This window comes from Coffea eugenioides, unplaced genomic scaffold (genome assembly GCF_003713205.1).
Source record: "Coffea eugenioides isolate CCC68of unplaced genomic scaffold, Ceug_1.0 ScVebR1_13;HRSCAF=70, whole genome shotgun sequence".
NCBI classification, from domain to species: Eukaryota; Viridiplantae; Streptophyta; class Magnoliopsida; order Gentianales; family Rubiaceae; genus Coffea; species Coffea eugenioides.
Window position 1 is genome coordinate 14,771 of NW_020861799.1, and position 16,930 is coordinate 31,700.

Genomic DNA, 16,930 nt, shown 5'->3' on the forward strand with positions numbered 1-16,930 from the left:
CAAAACTGAAAACGTGTATGTTAAGGGACTTAGGAGACGACTCCATGGCATTACTGCTTATGATGACTGATTCAAACGATCAAATAGCTTACACTTTTCTGCTCATGTGACCATGTCAAAACCAAAATTGGTGTTGATGTACAAGCACTTCTAGGATCAAGTTATTTTGTCATACATGTACATATGCACGAACGAATTCTACAATATGAAAGTATCATTGTAAACCCACATCCATGAGTCTTAACTCAAAATCACTGTATGAATGCGTTACGTACACTACATGAGAAAAAAAAATGTCTACGAATTTTTTCAAGAGTTATATGCACATTTTAGAACAAGGGAATTAGTGGTCCTTTCTGGGCTGCCAATCAATAGTGGAGTTAAGACCACCGGTTAACAACGTAAAAAAATTTTTTTGGATGAATATCGAGAAAAAAATTATGTCAATAATGGATTAAAAATTAGAGATACACAAAGATGCTATTGCAAGCAGTGGCGAAGCCACATAGGATTGAGGGTAGGCAATTCCCCCTCCCCATCAAATTTAATAAAATTATATAATGGTCTTGAACATTTTTAAAATTTTTAAATTTGCACCATTTTTTTCATCCCCTCAATTTCATAGAGTGAGAGATTCGGATAATATGGTATGGGTAGATAACTTTAAAATGTGAATCATTTAGCTTCCAAAAATGTAAAGTAAGAAATACAATATGACTATAAGATTAAATCACATAAAATGAAATAGTCAGATAGAAATTGAGGATTGGTATAAGCATCAAGGGTGCAGAGTGAAATTAGGGCAAACAGTAAATTGTTGATGGAACCTACATTTGCAATAGAGGAGGGGTATACGTGGATGAGGTATTAGTTCATTTATCTTCCGTCTTTGAATGGTTCAATTGTGCATACTGCATACTTTTGGATGAACTACTTCATTTTTAATCTCTAACAGTTCTATTAAGACTTGGTTCTACTTTAAAGAATTTATCTCAAATAATTGCAAGTAAAATAGTTTATACATTCTTTTCGTGAAGATCCAGAACTTATACAAGACAAGAAGAATATTTAATCTATGCTTCCCGTTTAAACTCTGAGGAGATAGCATTGAGCAACTGGTTGGTAGGTAACTCTAGCTTTATTTCAACTCATCTTGTGATGACACATTTAAACATCGCAACTGAGGAAAGTATAAGATCAGCGAAACTGCTTTGTAATTTTTCTGGCTTCATTAGGAATATAAGTGTAAAATAAAGCATCGTTGAACTTGTTTCTGTGTTGAACGAAAGATGACGTACCACAATTATGAGGAAAAAATGCATTCTACTGTCGGTGTACGTTGTGAAGTCTTGGTCGACCTACCCCAATATTCCAGAATGCACGTTAAAGACTTTTAACAGTTTCTTTGCAAACATATAAGAAAATGAATACTATGACAAAAAAAAAAAGAAAATTTAAAAATTAAAAAAGAAAATGAGCTGACAGCCTTTGGCAATCATTTTTTAAGAAGCATTCAGGTTACCCTAGATTTTGCTTAATATTCATTTTCTAAAGAAGAATCACAAGATTTAGAAAAAATGCTACTGAAAAAAAAGGGCAAATTACTTTTTATCCTCCCTGTGGTTTAGTATCTTTCTTCATAACTCGCTTATAGTTTCAAAAACTATATATAACCCCCCATAATTTGAATTAAAATGTTAAAGTGACGGAAATGATTATTCGTAACAGAATCTTTAAAAATATCAAAATTACCCTTATAAATACATGACACACTAATCCTATATGATTTTATATTTTATTATATAACCCCCTTATAGTTTAATGCTTTACCATATAGTCCCCTTATCGGTTTCAAAATATAATATATCAAACCTTCCTTGGTTATCAAATAATTTTTCAACTTACATAAGGGTATTTAGTTTGACATTTTTACAATGACTCCATTAGCGAATAATTATTTCCGTGCAACTTTGATCACTTTAATCCAACAAATAAGGAGAGGTTTATATAAGATTTTTGAAACCATAGGGGGGTTACGGTAAAACAAAACTAAACCACAGGGGTAAAGTGTAATTGGCCCAAAGAAAAAGATAAACTTAAAAGAGAATCCCTGTCCTTGCTATTCCATCATTTGGTAAAGCAATTCAATTCCAGTTTTTATGCCGGATAGAAATCATGCTATTATTGTTCTATCTTTGGTCTTTGCATACGTGCATTAGATTTTCCAGTTGCTACGTATAATGATAATATAATGTACCTGAAGTAGAGATTGCCGAGTCATAGCCTAGCTAAAGCCTTTGCTGTTGTCACTGACTCAAGAGTAACGTCATAAGAAAATTTCTCGCATACTATTCGTTCCGCTTGGATCTAGTGGCTAAGGTTCTCTCTTATCTTGCTTTAGGCCACGACGCGCTCCCCAAAACCTAACCACCATGATGCAAGCAGCCTTCTTTCATTAAAGCAAAAAATCACGTGGGATCCTCACGGAAATGTGGCAAGCAACTGGTCGGGCTACTTCTCGTTTGTACATGGAGAGGAGTCCATGCGGCTCCGCAGCCGAGAGTCACGCCTTGAACGATCTTCCAACTTGGGTCTTACTGCACGCAATTCTCCACACTGGGCAATCTCTCCTTTCTCATGTCCCTACGACATGAGTGGGCAACAATTTTTATGGAGAATTCCCATGTAATTGAATCTTATGCGCAGGTTACGAGTTCCTTAGTTATGGCATTAAAGGCTTAGCGACATATTCCCCTTTGGGTTGGTTCCTACCAAGACTCCGAGTACCTTTCTCTCAGAAACAATAGCTTTTTACCGCTATAATCCCCCTATACGTCTCCAACATGTTCAAGCTAGAGACATGAAATCTGAAGTTTAATTCTTACAAGGAGCAAATACCGCAATGGAGCTTGGGAAATAAACAAGTTGACAAGCAAATACGTCCTCGAACTATAATCAGACTTTCGCGGTTCTTTTGCCAGCTGGAGGTGTTCATATTTCGCTCACTGAAGCTATTGCTTTTCCAAGGTAATCAGCCTAATTTCTGGTAGTCTTCCATCCAGCATATGGTTCCCGTCTTCAAGGACTGCACATGGCTTGAACCTTTTCCCGTAACAAATTTAAGTGGTGTGATACCACATCGTTATCGGAATGTTGAAGCTTCAGGTAGCTGGGGTTGTCACACAAACAATTTGATTGGAGTGATACCGGAAGGATTTGGGAACTTGACGGCGCTCAAGCGACTATATCTTCGCAGCAGCAATTTGATTGGTACCATCCTAGCTCTTGAATTTTAGCAGATATCAGATAAATGTGCATATAACTATTTGCCGCATTTACCTGACAATCAAATATAATAAGTCTAGGGCTCCATGTTTTAATTGTCATTTAGGGAAATTTGACTAAATGTAAAGAGGCATTTACATAATAAGTTGCGTGTATTAATAAGTATCCATTGACCTTGGTATGCATTACAAAGTTCGAAATCTAATGTAACTTTGTTTTACATCTTAGAATAAATATTTCAAAGCTAATTAATCTCATGTCACCAAAGCTAGAAACATCAATTCTCTACGAGGGACAATTCTAATAGAGATTCGGAATCTAAACAAATTGAAGATAGTGAACATCAACAATTAACAATCAGATTTCCTGTCCTTTGCCATTGGGGGTGTTCAATATTTCGTCATTGGAGACTATTACTTTTGCTGGTAATAGCCCAACTCTTTTTGCATTTTAGCTGAAATTAGACAAAAAAAGAGCTACATATTACTAGTTATATATTCTCAAACAATTAAATAATATATTGATTAGTAATTTGAAGGCTTGTATGAAGGAAATCCGGAGGTAAACAAATTATAGAATAACATAAAGGTAATTACTTATCAAACCTGAAGAAATAGTTGGTAACACTTTCGGTAACTAAAGAAGAATACAAAGAATTTTCTTATTAAACATATGTTGTAGTACAAAAGACCGTATAACATTTCCAGACGTAATAATCAAAATATGAATGACAGCATCACCTCAGCAAACTACCAAAGCTTAGGCTTCCCTTTTTTTAAAAAAATTTTGTGTGAAGTTATATATATATATATATATATATATATATATATATATAAGCTTGAATCTTTTTTTATGGTTTTTTCTAGATTTTATCATGTTTGTAATTATTAAGCATATTAATCTGCAAAAATATATGCATTTATATGAAAGAAAAAACAATTCCATGTTGATTATATACGCAAATTTGCCTTTCTATTGTCTTCAAAGCCTATTGACTTAAATATCTCTTGGTTGTTGTGAAAGTATTTTATCCGAAAAAAAGAAAGCAATTACTTGTGTGAAGGTTTTAAGTAAATTCTTTAAAACATTCTGACATGAGTAAATTAATCCATAGCATGCACTAACATTTGTAAACGTGGTAACTAACTCTCTAGATAGCATTCCGCACAAGCTTGGCCGCCTAAAGCATCTTGAAGAACTTGATTTGGGCTCCAATAGCCTAACTGGATCCATACCAGCCCAAATATTCAACATCTCGACACTGCAAGCACTATCCCTATACGCTTTCGGGAAGGCTTCTGTCATCCACGGGTTATGGATTGATCAACCTTGATGTGCGTGCTCTCTCTTGGAATGAGTTTGATGGAGTGATACCAGCCTCAATCTCAAACGCGTCTAAGCTGACTATTTTAGACTTGAGTGGAAATAGATTCAGCGGTCCAGTTCCAAACTCTCTTGGAAACCTAAGACTTCTAAGAGATTTGGATCTCGTTGATAATCATTTGACAACTGAACCTTCATCTAGAGAATTGAGCTTTATTAGTTACTTAACAAATTGTAAGTATCTGAAAGAATTAGTTTTTGCTGAAAATCCACTGCACGGTTTTCTTCCGATGTCAGTTGGGAATCTCTCAACTTCTATGGAGAGATTCCATGCATATGGTTGCGGAATCAAGGGAAGCATTCCCGATGCAATTGGGAATTTGAGCAGCCTAATGATTTTGAGTCTATATGGAAATCACCTGAGTGGGCCCGTTCCGAGCACAATGGAATACTTGCAAAATCTTCAAGCATTGGGTTTGAGTGCTAATCAATTAGGTGGTTCAATTCCAGATTGCATTTGCAAGTTAAAGAGATTGTACCAAATTGATCTGGGGCAAAACCAGTTTCGTGGGTCAATGCCATCATGCTTAAATAATATAAGTTCCTTGGGAGATATTGACTTTGCCGGGAACTTATTAAACTCAAGCACACCTGCTAGCTTGTGGAACCTCACTGATCTCTTGACGTTGAACCTGTCATATAATTCCTTGAGTGGCTCACTACCTTATGAAACTGGAAATTTGAAGGTAGTAACACTATTGGATTTGTCAGGAAATCACCTTAATGGGAATATTCCAAGTTCCTTAGGAGGCTTGCAAAGTTTAGCAAAGCTTTCATTAGCACAAAATAAACTTCAGGGACCTGTTCCAGACTCTCTCAATCAGATGTTAAGCTTGGAATTTTTGGATCTATCCAATAATAATCTATCAGGTACAATACCAAAGTCCTTGGAGACACTTTTATATCTCAAATACATTAATCTTTCTTTCAACTACTTAAGAGGAGAAATTCCCTCTAGTGGTCCTTTCGAGAACTTCACATATGAATCATTCATGTTTAATGATGACTTGTGTGGCGCTCAGAGATTTCATGTTCCTCCATGTCCTTCTCCTCGGATTCACAAATCCAGTCAGAAGAAAGTATTTCATATGCTAGGCATTCTATCAGGTATTGCAGCAACAACAATTGCTCTTACAACTGCTGCAATTTTACTTTTAAGATGCAGAAGAAAGGATGGGATTTCAAGAAACACTGATTTGTTGCCCATGGGATTGCCAAAAATGATTTCATACTATGAACTTGTGCAAGCAACCAATGGTTATGATGAAAGCAATTTACTTGGCAAAGGGGGTTTTGGATCTAAATATAAGGGTATTTTGACGGATGGGACAGTTGTAGCTGTGAAAGTTTTCACTTTACTAGCAGAAGTCACTTCCGGGAGTTTTGATACAGAGTGTGAAGTTCTACGCAACCTTCGCCATAGAAACCTAACCAAAGTGATTGGTAGCTGCTCTAACTTGGACTTTAAAGCCTTGGTGCTTGATTATAAGTCCAATGGGAGCCTTGAGAAATGGTTGTACTCCCACAACCATTGCCTGGATCTGCTGCAAAGGATAAGCATAATGATGGATGTTGCTTCTGCATTGGAATATCTCCATTTTAGTTATACAACACCAGTGGTTCACTGTGATCTGAAACCTAGCAACATATTACTCGATGAAAGTATGGTTGCTCATGTGAGTGATTTTGGTATGGCAAAGTTTTTGGATGAAGAAAATAGTGTTCTGCATACCAAGACACTTGCAACGCTTGGATACTTGGCACCAGGTTTGGCACATTTGACTTCTTTTTAGTTGCTTTTTTATCCGTTTTTTACGTGAATTATATGTCAATCTTCCAAGTTTTCTATTTTTTTCGCTTTAAGCGTGATGTATTACCTTTTACATCACAGAGTATGGACTTGAAGGGCAGGTGTCAAAGAGAGTTGATGTGTATAGTTTTGGCATTGTTTTGATGGAAACCTTTTCAAGAATGAAGCCGAGTGATGAGATGTTCAAAGATGATTTGAGCCTGAAGAGTTGGATTGAAGAATCTCTGCCTGATGCAACAACTCAGGTTATAGATGCAAACTTACTGGGGCGACAAGATGAGCATTTCAATGAGAAATTGGAGTGTATTTCAGTGATCTTCAAATTGGCTTTGAGTTGCTGTGCTGAATGCCCGCGAGATCGGACTAATATGAAGGATGTTGTGGCAGCACTTCAAAAGATAAAACGTCAAATTGAGTGTTTTCCGAATATCTTGGCATGAAAGTACGTTCTTTTACTTAATCCAACTGATCAAGTTTGTTCCACTCGAATAATCTTTTCAATGTCTTTTGTTGCAGGATGATGCCAAGATTTGAAACATGAAGCAAAATAAGTTATATTATCCACCTTAAGTATGCTGATATATCAATAATATATTATTAAGATGCCAAAGTTTTCTTTCTCGTGTCTAAACATCTTGTTCTGTCAATCTATTTGTTTGTACCGAGTTTCAAGTTCATTTTCTTAGTTGTCATTTGAAAGGCATCCAGAGGAAAAACTGCATTTGCATAGTTCTGTTTCATGACAATCTTTAGTTCTTTCCGTCAAATAGTGTCCTTCAAATAGTATCCTTCCCAAATTTCGCCTGTTGAATATATAGTTAGCGTCCCTTTTGTTAATTCATTCCACTTTGGGTTGCAACCATTACCACATAATCGTTATTGATGAAATGCGTAATCTGTTAGGGGTTCATTAATCACACCAACCAAAGCAAGAAATCATTTAACCTTTTCTAATAGGACTCTGGAAAGTTCGAATCCTTTCAATTATAGAACTCACAGTTTGGCCTAGTATATTCTTTGTCACTGTCCAAGTTATACTCTAAGCTATGGTCCGGTAAGGCCAATTTGAACATTTTTGCCTTTTTGAACCTGTATTTGAAAACAAGCAGTACTTTAAAAAAAAAATGGTTTTGCATTAACTAAATGTATAGAAAGTATCTCTTTGGTATGGCCTCGCATGAGATCCCTCCAGACCACTTCAGTTGTGAGTTAGAAGATGCGAAAACAATGAATAAGTTGTTTTGAATATTATGCATCAAATGAATAATCCTACTACAATATGATTAAACCTATGTCGCTACCCACTGTCGCGCCCCACTTTTTTGATAAAAAATAAAATGATTGTTTTTGGGATTTTATTAATTTGGAAAAAAAGTGAATTTTTTGATAAAAATAAAAATGGGTCTAAATGGGACTTTTGAAAATGCGACGATTTGACCCAAGAAAAATAGTTCAAAAAGGGTTTTTTATATGAAAAATGGAGTCGCCACTTGGTATAGAGTTAGGGTGTACCAAGTCACCCAAAAAGTGAATTTTTTAAGGAAAAAAGTAAGAAAACCCTTTTGAACGACTCCTAGTCTACGCAAACAAAGAAAAAGGTTCGGGAGTCACATTTGACGAAGGGGAAGGCAAGAATAAAAATCCAAGGCACCCCTTCGACCTAGCCAAGGCTAGTTGCGTGATTTAACCCTTATTTTCCTAATTTTTTTTCTACCCAAGGTATGTATGCAAATTGGATATGACTAATGGATGAGAAATGCAATCTTAAGTCTAAGAAATGTCTCTGATGAGGCTTTTGATCCCATTCACATGAATTGTGAAGGTCAATAAGAAAAGACCTCATAGAAAATCATGAATGATGCAAATGAGGACTCAAATGAGAGTGTAAGTGTGCAAAGTGTAGAAAAAAGTGCATGTGTGCAATTTGAAAGTGTTTGTGTGCAAATGAATAAAAATATAAATGCTCGTGTGCAAGCGAATGAAAATAGTAAATATATAAGTAAAATAGGTACAATGTGTGAAGTGAAAAGTAAAGAAAGTGAATAAGTGTGTGAATATGACATGTGGATTTAAAATATATAATTAGTGAGGAAAATAGTGAGAAAATGATATGAAAATGCATGAACTTAGAGGAATGCATCAGGTCGGGTACGGGAATGACCTCTAGTTTTTGTGATTTTAATTTTCCCTTTGATTAGAAGGAAAAACTAGCGTGCTAAGGCTATTTTGAAGCCACACTCGCTCGTTTCCCTTACCCAAGGGGGTTTTCACGCAAATGAACCCTAACTAGCATGAGATGCAAGTCCTAAAGTGAAGGGGAAGGTGTTTGAGGAACATGCCAAATGATAAACTAAAGAAAAATGCGTGATATGTGGTGATCATGCACTTAATGAAAAAGGAAAAAAAAGAACCTATTGGGTCTAGCATTGGACTAGCTCTTTCTATGACATCCTACTATCATTAGATTAGTGAAAAAGATGAACCACAACTAGCGTTGGACTAGTGTGGTGACGTACATTCATCCATCACACTCATTCAGGTTATGAAAAGCGAGTAGACATGCCAAAACACTCATAAACATATAGCACATAACACTTAGCATGCTCGACTAGATGCAAGGACCTAACAAAGCAAATTAACACATAGTAACTAAGCATGCAAGACAAATAAGACGGTTAAAGCCCTAACTATTACATTTGCTAGCTAAAACAAAGGGGAAAGGGAAAATGGACCAAATTACTTGCTACGCCCTATCTATTACAAGCCAAGAGGTGTACACATACCCCATTAATAGAAATCGAAAGTAAATGAAATAAATGAAATGAAATAATGAGCGGCTAGGAAAGCAAGTAGACATGCAAATTTCTCACGTAGCACGTTGGTTCACATAGGAGAGACACAAAAAGGGATAAAAGAAATTATACCGCCCCCTTTGAATGGTGTCCAAATGGAAGAAAAATGGCTTCAAAACAATAAAAAGGTCACGGTACCTCAAATAGTAAAGTATAACAAAGTCACCAAATCTCTCCTAATTGCAATTTAAATGAAATCAAAATAATACATAATTTCCAATAAAGGGATCCACCAAGGACCCAATTGCAAGCATTCATCAAGCATTTAAAGCCAATTAAAACATTTTAGAAAATTTGAAAGTCCAAGAGTAAGAAAAAGGCCAAAGCCAATTTATTTCAGAAAATTCAAGAAGATAGGCGAACACAAGCTCATTTAGACACCAAGTTTCACAATCCATGCATTAAGCATCACCTTAGCAAAACATGATAACCAATGAAGGCAAACAAGCAATTGAATTGAAATATTAGTGCTGCCAAAGACTCAATTGTAAACACTAACCAAGCATTCAAGCTTAATCAAACACTTTTAAGAACTTCAAGGGTCCAAGGGCAAAGAGAAAGGCTAATAATAGTTCAGGTTGCAAATACTTTAGGACTCAATTTCAAGAACATGGAATGACCTCGGGCCATAATGCATTGCTGCAAAAATCACAGGGACCCAATTGATTAGTTTTCTCAAATTTGTGGGTCATAAAAGCATAAGGTAAAACTTGAGGGGGTTTAGAGGCAATTTTTGGAAGTCATATTCATGCAGACTCATGCAAACAACGTAGAAGCTCTTCTGCAATTTCTGCCGCAACTCTTGCATCTCCAAACCAGGCATGTTTCATACCAGAAAAATGCACAAAACCCATTGTTTGCTAAACCGACTCAGCTAATGGCTTAACAAACTAAAACTTAGATCAAAGAAGCAAGATCATCAAATGTTTTTCCCAGCTTTAACCTTAAACTCCTACATTCAGCATAAGGTTCAGAGGGAAAAGAGTGCAGAAATCTGGAACATATGCAAACATTTGAAGAAAGAAAGCTGCTGCAACTTCACGTAATCTCAGCAAACCAAATTTATGCCACGCTTTGAAACAAATTCCAATCAAAACATGGCTGAACATGTCTAAATAATGCACTTGTTGGAAAAGTTTCATGCAGGTTTTCATTCAAAGCTACAAAACAAGCTTCTGCAAATCAAGAACCAACGCATGCTGCTGCCCTTTTTGTTTCCAAAACTTCAGCAATTTTTAGCAGCAAATACATCCATTTCATCATACAAACAAGTTCACCAAACCAGAAATTATTGACCCAAATCAAAACATGAAATTTTGTTTGCAGGATTAAGATGACAAATCTGATTTTTGATCGACAGAGAAAAGGAAAGTGCAGCAAAGTTTTTCGGCAATTCTTATCCGCAAAGCTTTCCACAGCTCCTAAACACACTCAAATTCAATATGAACTAAAACAACAAGACAACCACCTAATCATCTCACTTTGCAACACAAAACTTTAGGATTTGAAGCACAAAATTCAGGTAGAGAAAGCGTGCAGCACTGGATATAAAACTGCTGCAATTTCCTTGGTTTCTTGACCAAGCACAGAAAAATCAGCGTTATCCACTTCGTTAGAAGCCAAGTAATTTAAACGCCAAATCTAATCATTCTAATGAGGTTGAATACTGAATTTAAAACACAAACCAAAAGGCATGCACCTGCAACTTTCCTCCTATTTGGCCATGAGACAATGATGAAACCAGATTCATCAAAGTTCAAACCGTGAAACAAGGAGGAACCGTAACATTTTTAGCACATTCAAAAGGACAACTAGTTATGAAAAACTGCAGCAAAGATGCAAGAGAAAAGGCCCGTGGCAAACATGCTCAGGATACACCAATTAACAAACAAAACTGAAACTTGCACATAACAGGAACCTTAGTAACCAATCAAATGATCATTGCGGCAATAAAACAAACAGCTCCAATCTTGTTGCTGCAATTTTGTTCCAACTTCCAACACCAAATTCAGACCCAATCACATACCTTAACCAAGTTTTCTTGATATAACATCCGAACTTAGAACTAAACAAACAAAATTTTGACAATCGAACAAGCAAAGACATAGGAAGGAACTCAAAACGTAGAAATAATTGCTGCAACTAACCTTCACTTGACACATAAAGCTAACGATTTTTATGCCTTACCAACATAAATTTCTGTTATACTAGAATCACAAGCTGCAAAACAACATGCAAGCTCTCGGTTCCTCACTTTAGGTCCAACTCACATTTTTTATATATCAAAATTCCCTTCAGCCACAAATTATTAGTCACGGCTTAAAACCAACATGCAACCCGTATTCAGCTACATGCATGATCAAACAAACAGCTACCCATCAGATTTAATCCAAAACCAATTTCGGATGTCATAAAAAAAAAACATCTAACCAGAATTTCATCCAATTCTCTCGGTTGACATGCATGCAACCAGTTTTCTGTTTCATTTTCTTTTCTTGTTTAATCCGAACTGATTACCCTCGCGTATAGCATAATCATTTAGTTTCCAGCTAGCTAAGCACATAACTAACTCAGATTATCATGAGTTGGTCAAATAAAGTTGCAAATTTCCAGCTTAAGCTCTCGGCAACCACAGTTCCTTCAACATCAGATTTTTCTGTGACTTAATCTAACATCTAACCACACAACCACCACATGCAAGCCCATAGTCAACACCTCCTACCCTTAACTAGTCAATTTAATTCCAGAAATTACCTCAGCTTGGAGTACACACACACGATTAGCAGCAGAAATTATTTTCCTCCCCTCGGCAGTCCAGAAAAATGCAGACCGCTAGCTCTCTCCCTCTCTCCCTTGCTCTGGCTTGCGGCTGGATGAGGGAAATCTGGTCTCAAGCTCTTCTCCAGCTCACGGATGGAAGACAGGCTAAATCGCAAGTCTCTCTCTTCTCTCTCTAGTTTACGGACCGAAAGAAAAGAAAATGGAAGCTCGGCTCTCTCTTGCGCTCCACTCGCAACTCACGGGCAGAAAAGAAATGGACGTGTGATAATTGTGGTGAATTGGAAATGGTATCCAGTGTAGTGTGTGGTTAGTGGAATGCATATATTGAGGTATTTGTGAGTGGGGTTGGTCGACAATAGAAATGGAAGGTGCTGGAATAGAAGTGGGAATTGGAACCGGCAGAAGTGAATGTGATTTTTTGATTGATTTTTTTTTTGTTTCTTTGTTTTTTTTTCGCCTTAATTATTTAACAAAAATAATAGTAAAACTAAAATAATAATAAAAACAACAATTTTAATTACAAACACATCGAAATAAACAAACTAAAAATAACAAAATTACCATTTTCGATCTTTTCTTTCATTTTTCATCATTTCTCATCATTTTTTTTTCTTTTTTTCTTTTTTTTTTCAAAATAAATTAACAAAAATAAACAAAATGCCAAAAAATTAAATTTTTTTTTTCTTTTCTCTCCTCTTTTCTTTTCACTTTCTCATTTTCATTCATTTTCCAAGAGATTCTATGCTAACAGCTTAAAAATAAAAATAAAACTAGAAACTAAAACTAAAAATCGAATAAAACTAAAATGAAAAAATTAAAAATAAACAGCAAATGAAATTACACCAAAATTTGGTGTCTACAGTTTGCCCCTCTTTGTCTGAGTTTTGAAAAAATTTGAGACAAAGAAGTAGACACCAAATACTTACCTGTGTTATTCGGCTGCAATGGACGCTTCTGAAATGAGGATCGACCTCTTTAACATTTTTTTGTTTTTTTTTTGTTTTTTTTTTGAAATGGAATTGACCCAAACAGGAAATCTTAAAACGGGACTGACCTGAGCAGAAATTTAAAATTGGGACTGACTAGAGAAGGAAATTCAAATCATGGGACTGGCCCGAACAAGCTTTAATCGCGGGACTGACCCGAATGAGCTTTTGAATCGTGGGACTGACCCGAATGAGCTTTTGATCGAGGGACTGACCCGAAAATACTTTTGATCGAGGGACTGACCCGAATGAGCTTTTGATCGAGGGACTGACCCGAAAATGCTTTTGATCGAGGGACTGACCCGAAAATGTTTTTGATCGAGGGACTGACCCGAAAATGTTTTTGATCGAGGGACTGACCCGAAAATGCTTTTGATCATCGGTCAGTGGGATTAAACCCGATCCTGCCGTGACGAAATTTGATTCGATTTTGGTTTTTGATTGATGATTTTTGCTTCTTTTTGACTTTTCAAAATCTTTACAAAAAATTAATTTGCCCCAGTATGATGAATTTTTGCTATTTGAGTCCAGAGTTGATTCTGTATCGCCATGCTGTTGCATTTTTTGATGAAATTTGCTTGCGACATTTTCAATCTGCCTTTGTTCATTAGGACTCTTTCCGACACCGATTTCAGTGCAAGGTGTGATTGTTTTCATCCATGCATGAAATTTCCTGCAAAAGAGAAAAAATAAAGGAATTGCCACCATTATTTGATCCGTTTGTCCTTGAGAATCGTGTAAACATGAGTCTTTGGATGCCTTCGTCAAAGTTGACCGTGGCATCTGACTTGGTTGGATTTGTCATTTCTAAACGTCTCTGATTTTTCCCGACTAACCGAGCGTGCATTTTGCCATATTGTGAAGCTTGCGTAACCGACCTTGCTGAATTTCAACCATTTTCGCAAGATGACTGAACCCAAGTATGCTTTGAATAAACCATGGGGTTATCATTCACCAAAATTCGATGATTAAAAAGTAATTTCACCTATCATGCAGAAATGAATATGTGAAAGAATGCAAACACAAACCATTTGTGCTTAAAGCCTACAAAAATGCCATGAATACAAGCAATTGAGAAAAAATGAGCTTCCTAAGAATGAATTTGCTAAAGAAATATTTTTACAAAACGACACAGTTTTGGCCAACGGATGTCATATTCGAGTCCCTGAATATCTTTGTTCTGCAATTCGACACTGGCAGAAGTATTATGAAGAGAAATTCCAAATGAACCAAGTCATCAACTGTTCTTCCTCGTGTTTGCTCATTGAAGAAACCTACCTAGCGCCCTTTCGGGTTTTTACCAAGGTTGCCCCCACCTTTTTTTTTTTTTAAGGTGCACTCTCGGATTTTCACCTACGGCAGCAAATGGAAGAGCTTGACCATGATCGACTCAGGAAGGTAAGTTGAAGATTGCTGACATCAGTAAAATGCGCTTCTCTTATAAACCTAAGCGAAGGCATTATGGACATCACTTGCCAGTTGATTAGCAAATTTTCTTGATAGAAATACAGCAAGGGACGAAAGTCAGGACTTTTGTCTTTTGTAATGAGGTCAGGTGGGATGTTTCAAGAAAGGTTGAGGCCTGAAAGCAGGTATGATGAAAGGTGTGAAATAACCTGAGATTGCATCATTTTGAAATCATCTTAATTTCGAACGAAACTGAGGGAAATTTGCCCCAGTTTGATTGAATTCTCTCTCTTTGCATTTTTCATTGCATTTCCCTCACTTTTACATTTTTCCTCAAAGCTAAATTTGCCCTAGTGTGGGTTTTCTTGTCGTCTCTTTTTTTTTCTTTTCTCTTTTTTTCTTTTTCAAAAATAAATTTGCCCCAGTGTGGGGTTTGCCTTGATCATTTTTCTTTTCTCTTTTTCTCTTTTTTTTTTTCAAAATGAATTTGCCCCAGTGTAGGGTTTGCAATCCTCAGCGGCTGCCAAACGAAAATTATTGTTCTGATAGCTCAAAAGGGATGACTAGGGATAAAATGTTTCAATTGGAAAGGAAGATGGCCTGACTTTTGCCTCGTCTCTTGCTCGATTTCCTAAAAGAAATTTGCGTAATCAAATAAAGAATTTCTTACACATGTCCGAGTTGATACGTTGAGGGAATGTCTGTCCTTCCATCCCTCCTTTGAACACCCAATAAGCTTTGTCAATTTGAAGCAAATTTGCCTTTGACTTCGTCTTTCATCGCTTTAGCACTTTGTTTCCTTTTTCAGAAGATCGGTGGCGGATCCTTTTGTTATGAACATAGGCCATGAATTTTGACAAAATTGGTCATGGTATATAGCATTCAACTGCTTTCCATTAATCAGAATCAATCGTTAACGATACTGCTTTAACCAATCAACTTTCAACCTGGCTGGAAAGGGATTTTCTCAAATGAAGGGATTTATCAATGAAGGGATTTCCAAATGAAAGGATTTTTCTAGTGAAGGGATTCATCAATGAAGGGATTTTTCCAGTGAAGCGATTTTCAATGAAGGGATTTTTCAATGGTTTTCCTCAATGAAAGCTTTCTCAATGAAGGATTTCTCAATGAAGGCATTCTCAATGAGGGCTTTTTAATGGAGGAATTTCCAATAAAAGGTTTCATCAAATTCCAGAACAGTGATATTCAAATAGTCAAATAACCTCACCTTTGGCCATCTCAAAAATCAGAATCATAACCAGACAAACAAACAATCAAAATGAGCATTTCATGAAACTCCAAATCAAAGCAGAAACAAAACAAAACTTGATTGCAAAAAAAAAACGCTTTCATGAAACTATTTACATATGCAAGAAAAAGTTTTCGTGAACTTTAGTAAATGACAACCCCTAGATTTATCGAAATTCCCTTTGTGAGGGAAGATAGTTAGCCATCCAAATTGCGCAGAATTCCTTCAGGATTTTCAAATTTCGTCATTTGTAGTGGATGCTTCAAAAGTGTCCTTGTGTTCAGGGAAAGGATTTGTACTTATGCTCGACCCTTGTTCACCTCTTTTCTTTAGCAATATTTCCCCTGCCTCGATCATGTCTTGAATTTTGTGCTTAAGTGCCCTGCAATCGGCGGTTGAGTGGCCAGGTACTCCCGAATGATAGGAACAAATAGCATGTGGATTGTACCCAGCAGGCATGCCATGAAGGTAAATTGGAGGGGGAATCACGCCTATTTTGTTGGCAGCCTTCAATTGCTCATACAATTGGTCTAAAGGCCTGCCTAGGTTGGTGAAAGTTCGGGTACGACTTTGATGGTAGGTTTCAGTGGGTCGGGGATAGTTGTAGATGGGTCTATTTGGTGGGGGAAATCTTTGGTGGTAAGGAGGTCGAGGACGAGTTTGTTGAAAGTTTGGTTGAGATATTTGGGAAGGGGTTGTAGGCAGGTTGGCATAATTTGGGCGAGGTCGAGGATTAGTGGTATTGGCGTGATAAACGGGATGATGGTTTGAATGGTAAGGGTTTGAGTAGGTAGGGTATTGTCGAGGTCTGGGTCTTGGGACAGGGTTTTGATTCCAGGTGAAGGCAGTTTCTCCCTCTTTCTTTTGGAATTGCGGGTTCTTCCCACTAGTCCCCTGACCTTGCAAAGCATCCAACTGTGACTTGAGGGTAGAGACATTAACAATCTTCCCAACTTTCACGAAATCATCAAATTCCTCAAGCTTATTAACAATAGCAGCGAACGAGCATCCAGTCATGCGAAAAATTTCTTCGAAATATGGAGGATCATGTGCCTTAATGAAAGTGCGTATGATTTCGTCCTCAGTCATCGGTGGCTCGACTTTGGCAGCTATTTTCCTCCACCTCTTGGCATAAGTCTTGTGATCCTCGGAGGGTTTTCTTTTTGTTCCTTCCAAC

At 36.8% G+C, this 16,930-nt stretch overlaps 1 protein-coding gene across 1 annotated transcript; it reads left to right on the top strand.

Annotated features, from left to right (window-relative positions):
• Positions 1 to 5,739: 5,739 nt before the first annotated feature.
• On the top strand, positions 5,740 to 7,081 carry LOC113755302 (probable LRR receptor-like serine/threonine-protein kinase At3g47570). Its single transcript, XM_027299341.1, has 3 exons — positions 5,740 to 6,435; positions 6,560 to 6,920; positions 6,995 to 7,081. Exons 1-2 carry the CDS (start codon positions 5,757 to 5,759, stop codon positions 6,916 to 6,918), a joined length of 1,038 nt encoding a protein of 345 aa, XP_027155142.1. The 5' UTR covers positions 5,740 to 5,756; the 3' UTR covers positions 6,919 to 6,920; positions 6,995 to 7,081.
• The last annotated feature ends 9,849 nt before the right edge of the window (positions 7,082 to 16,930 follow it).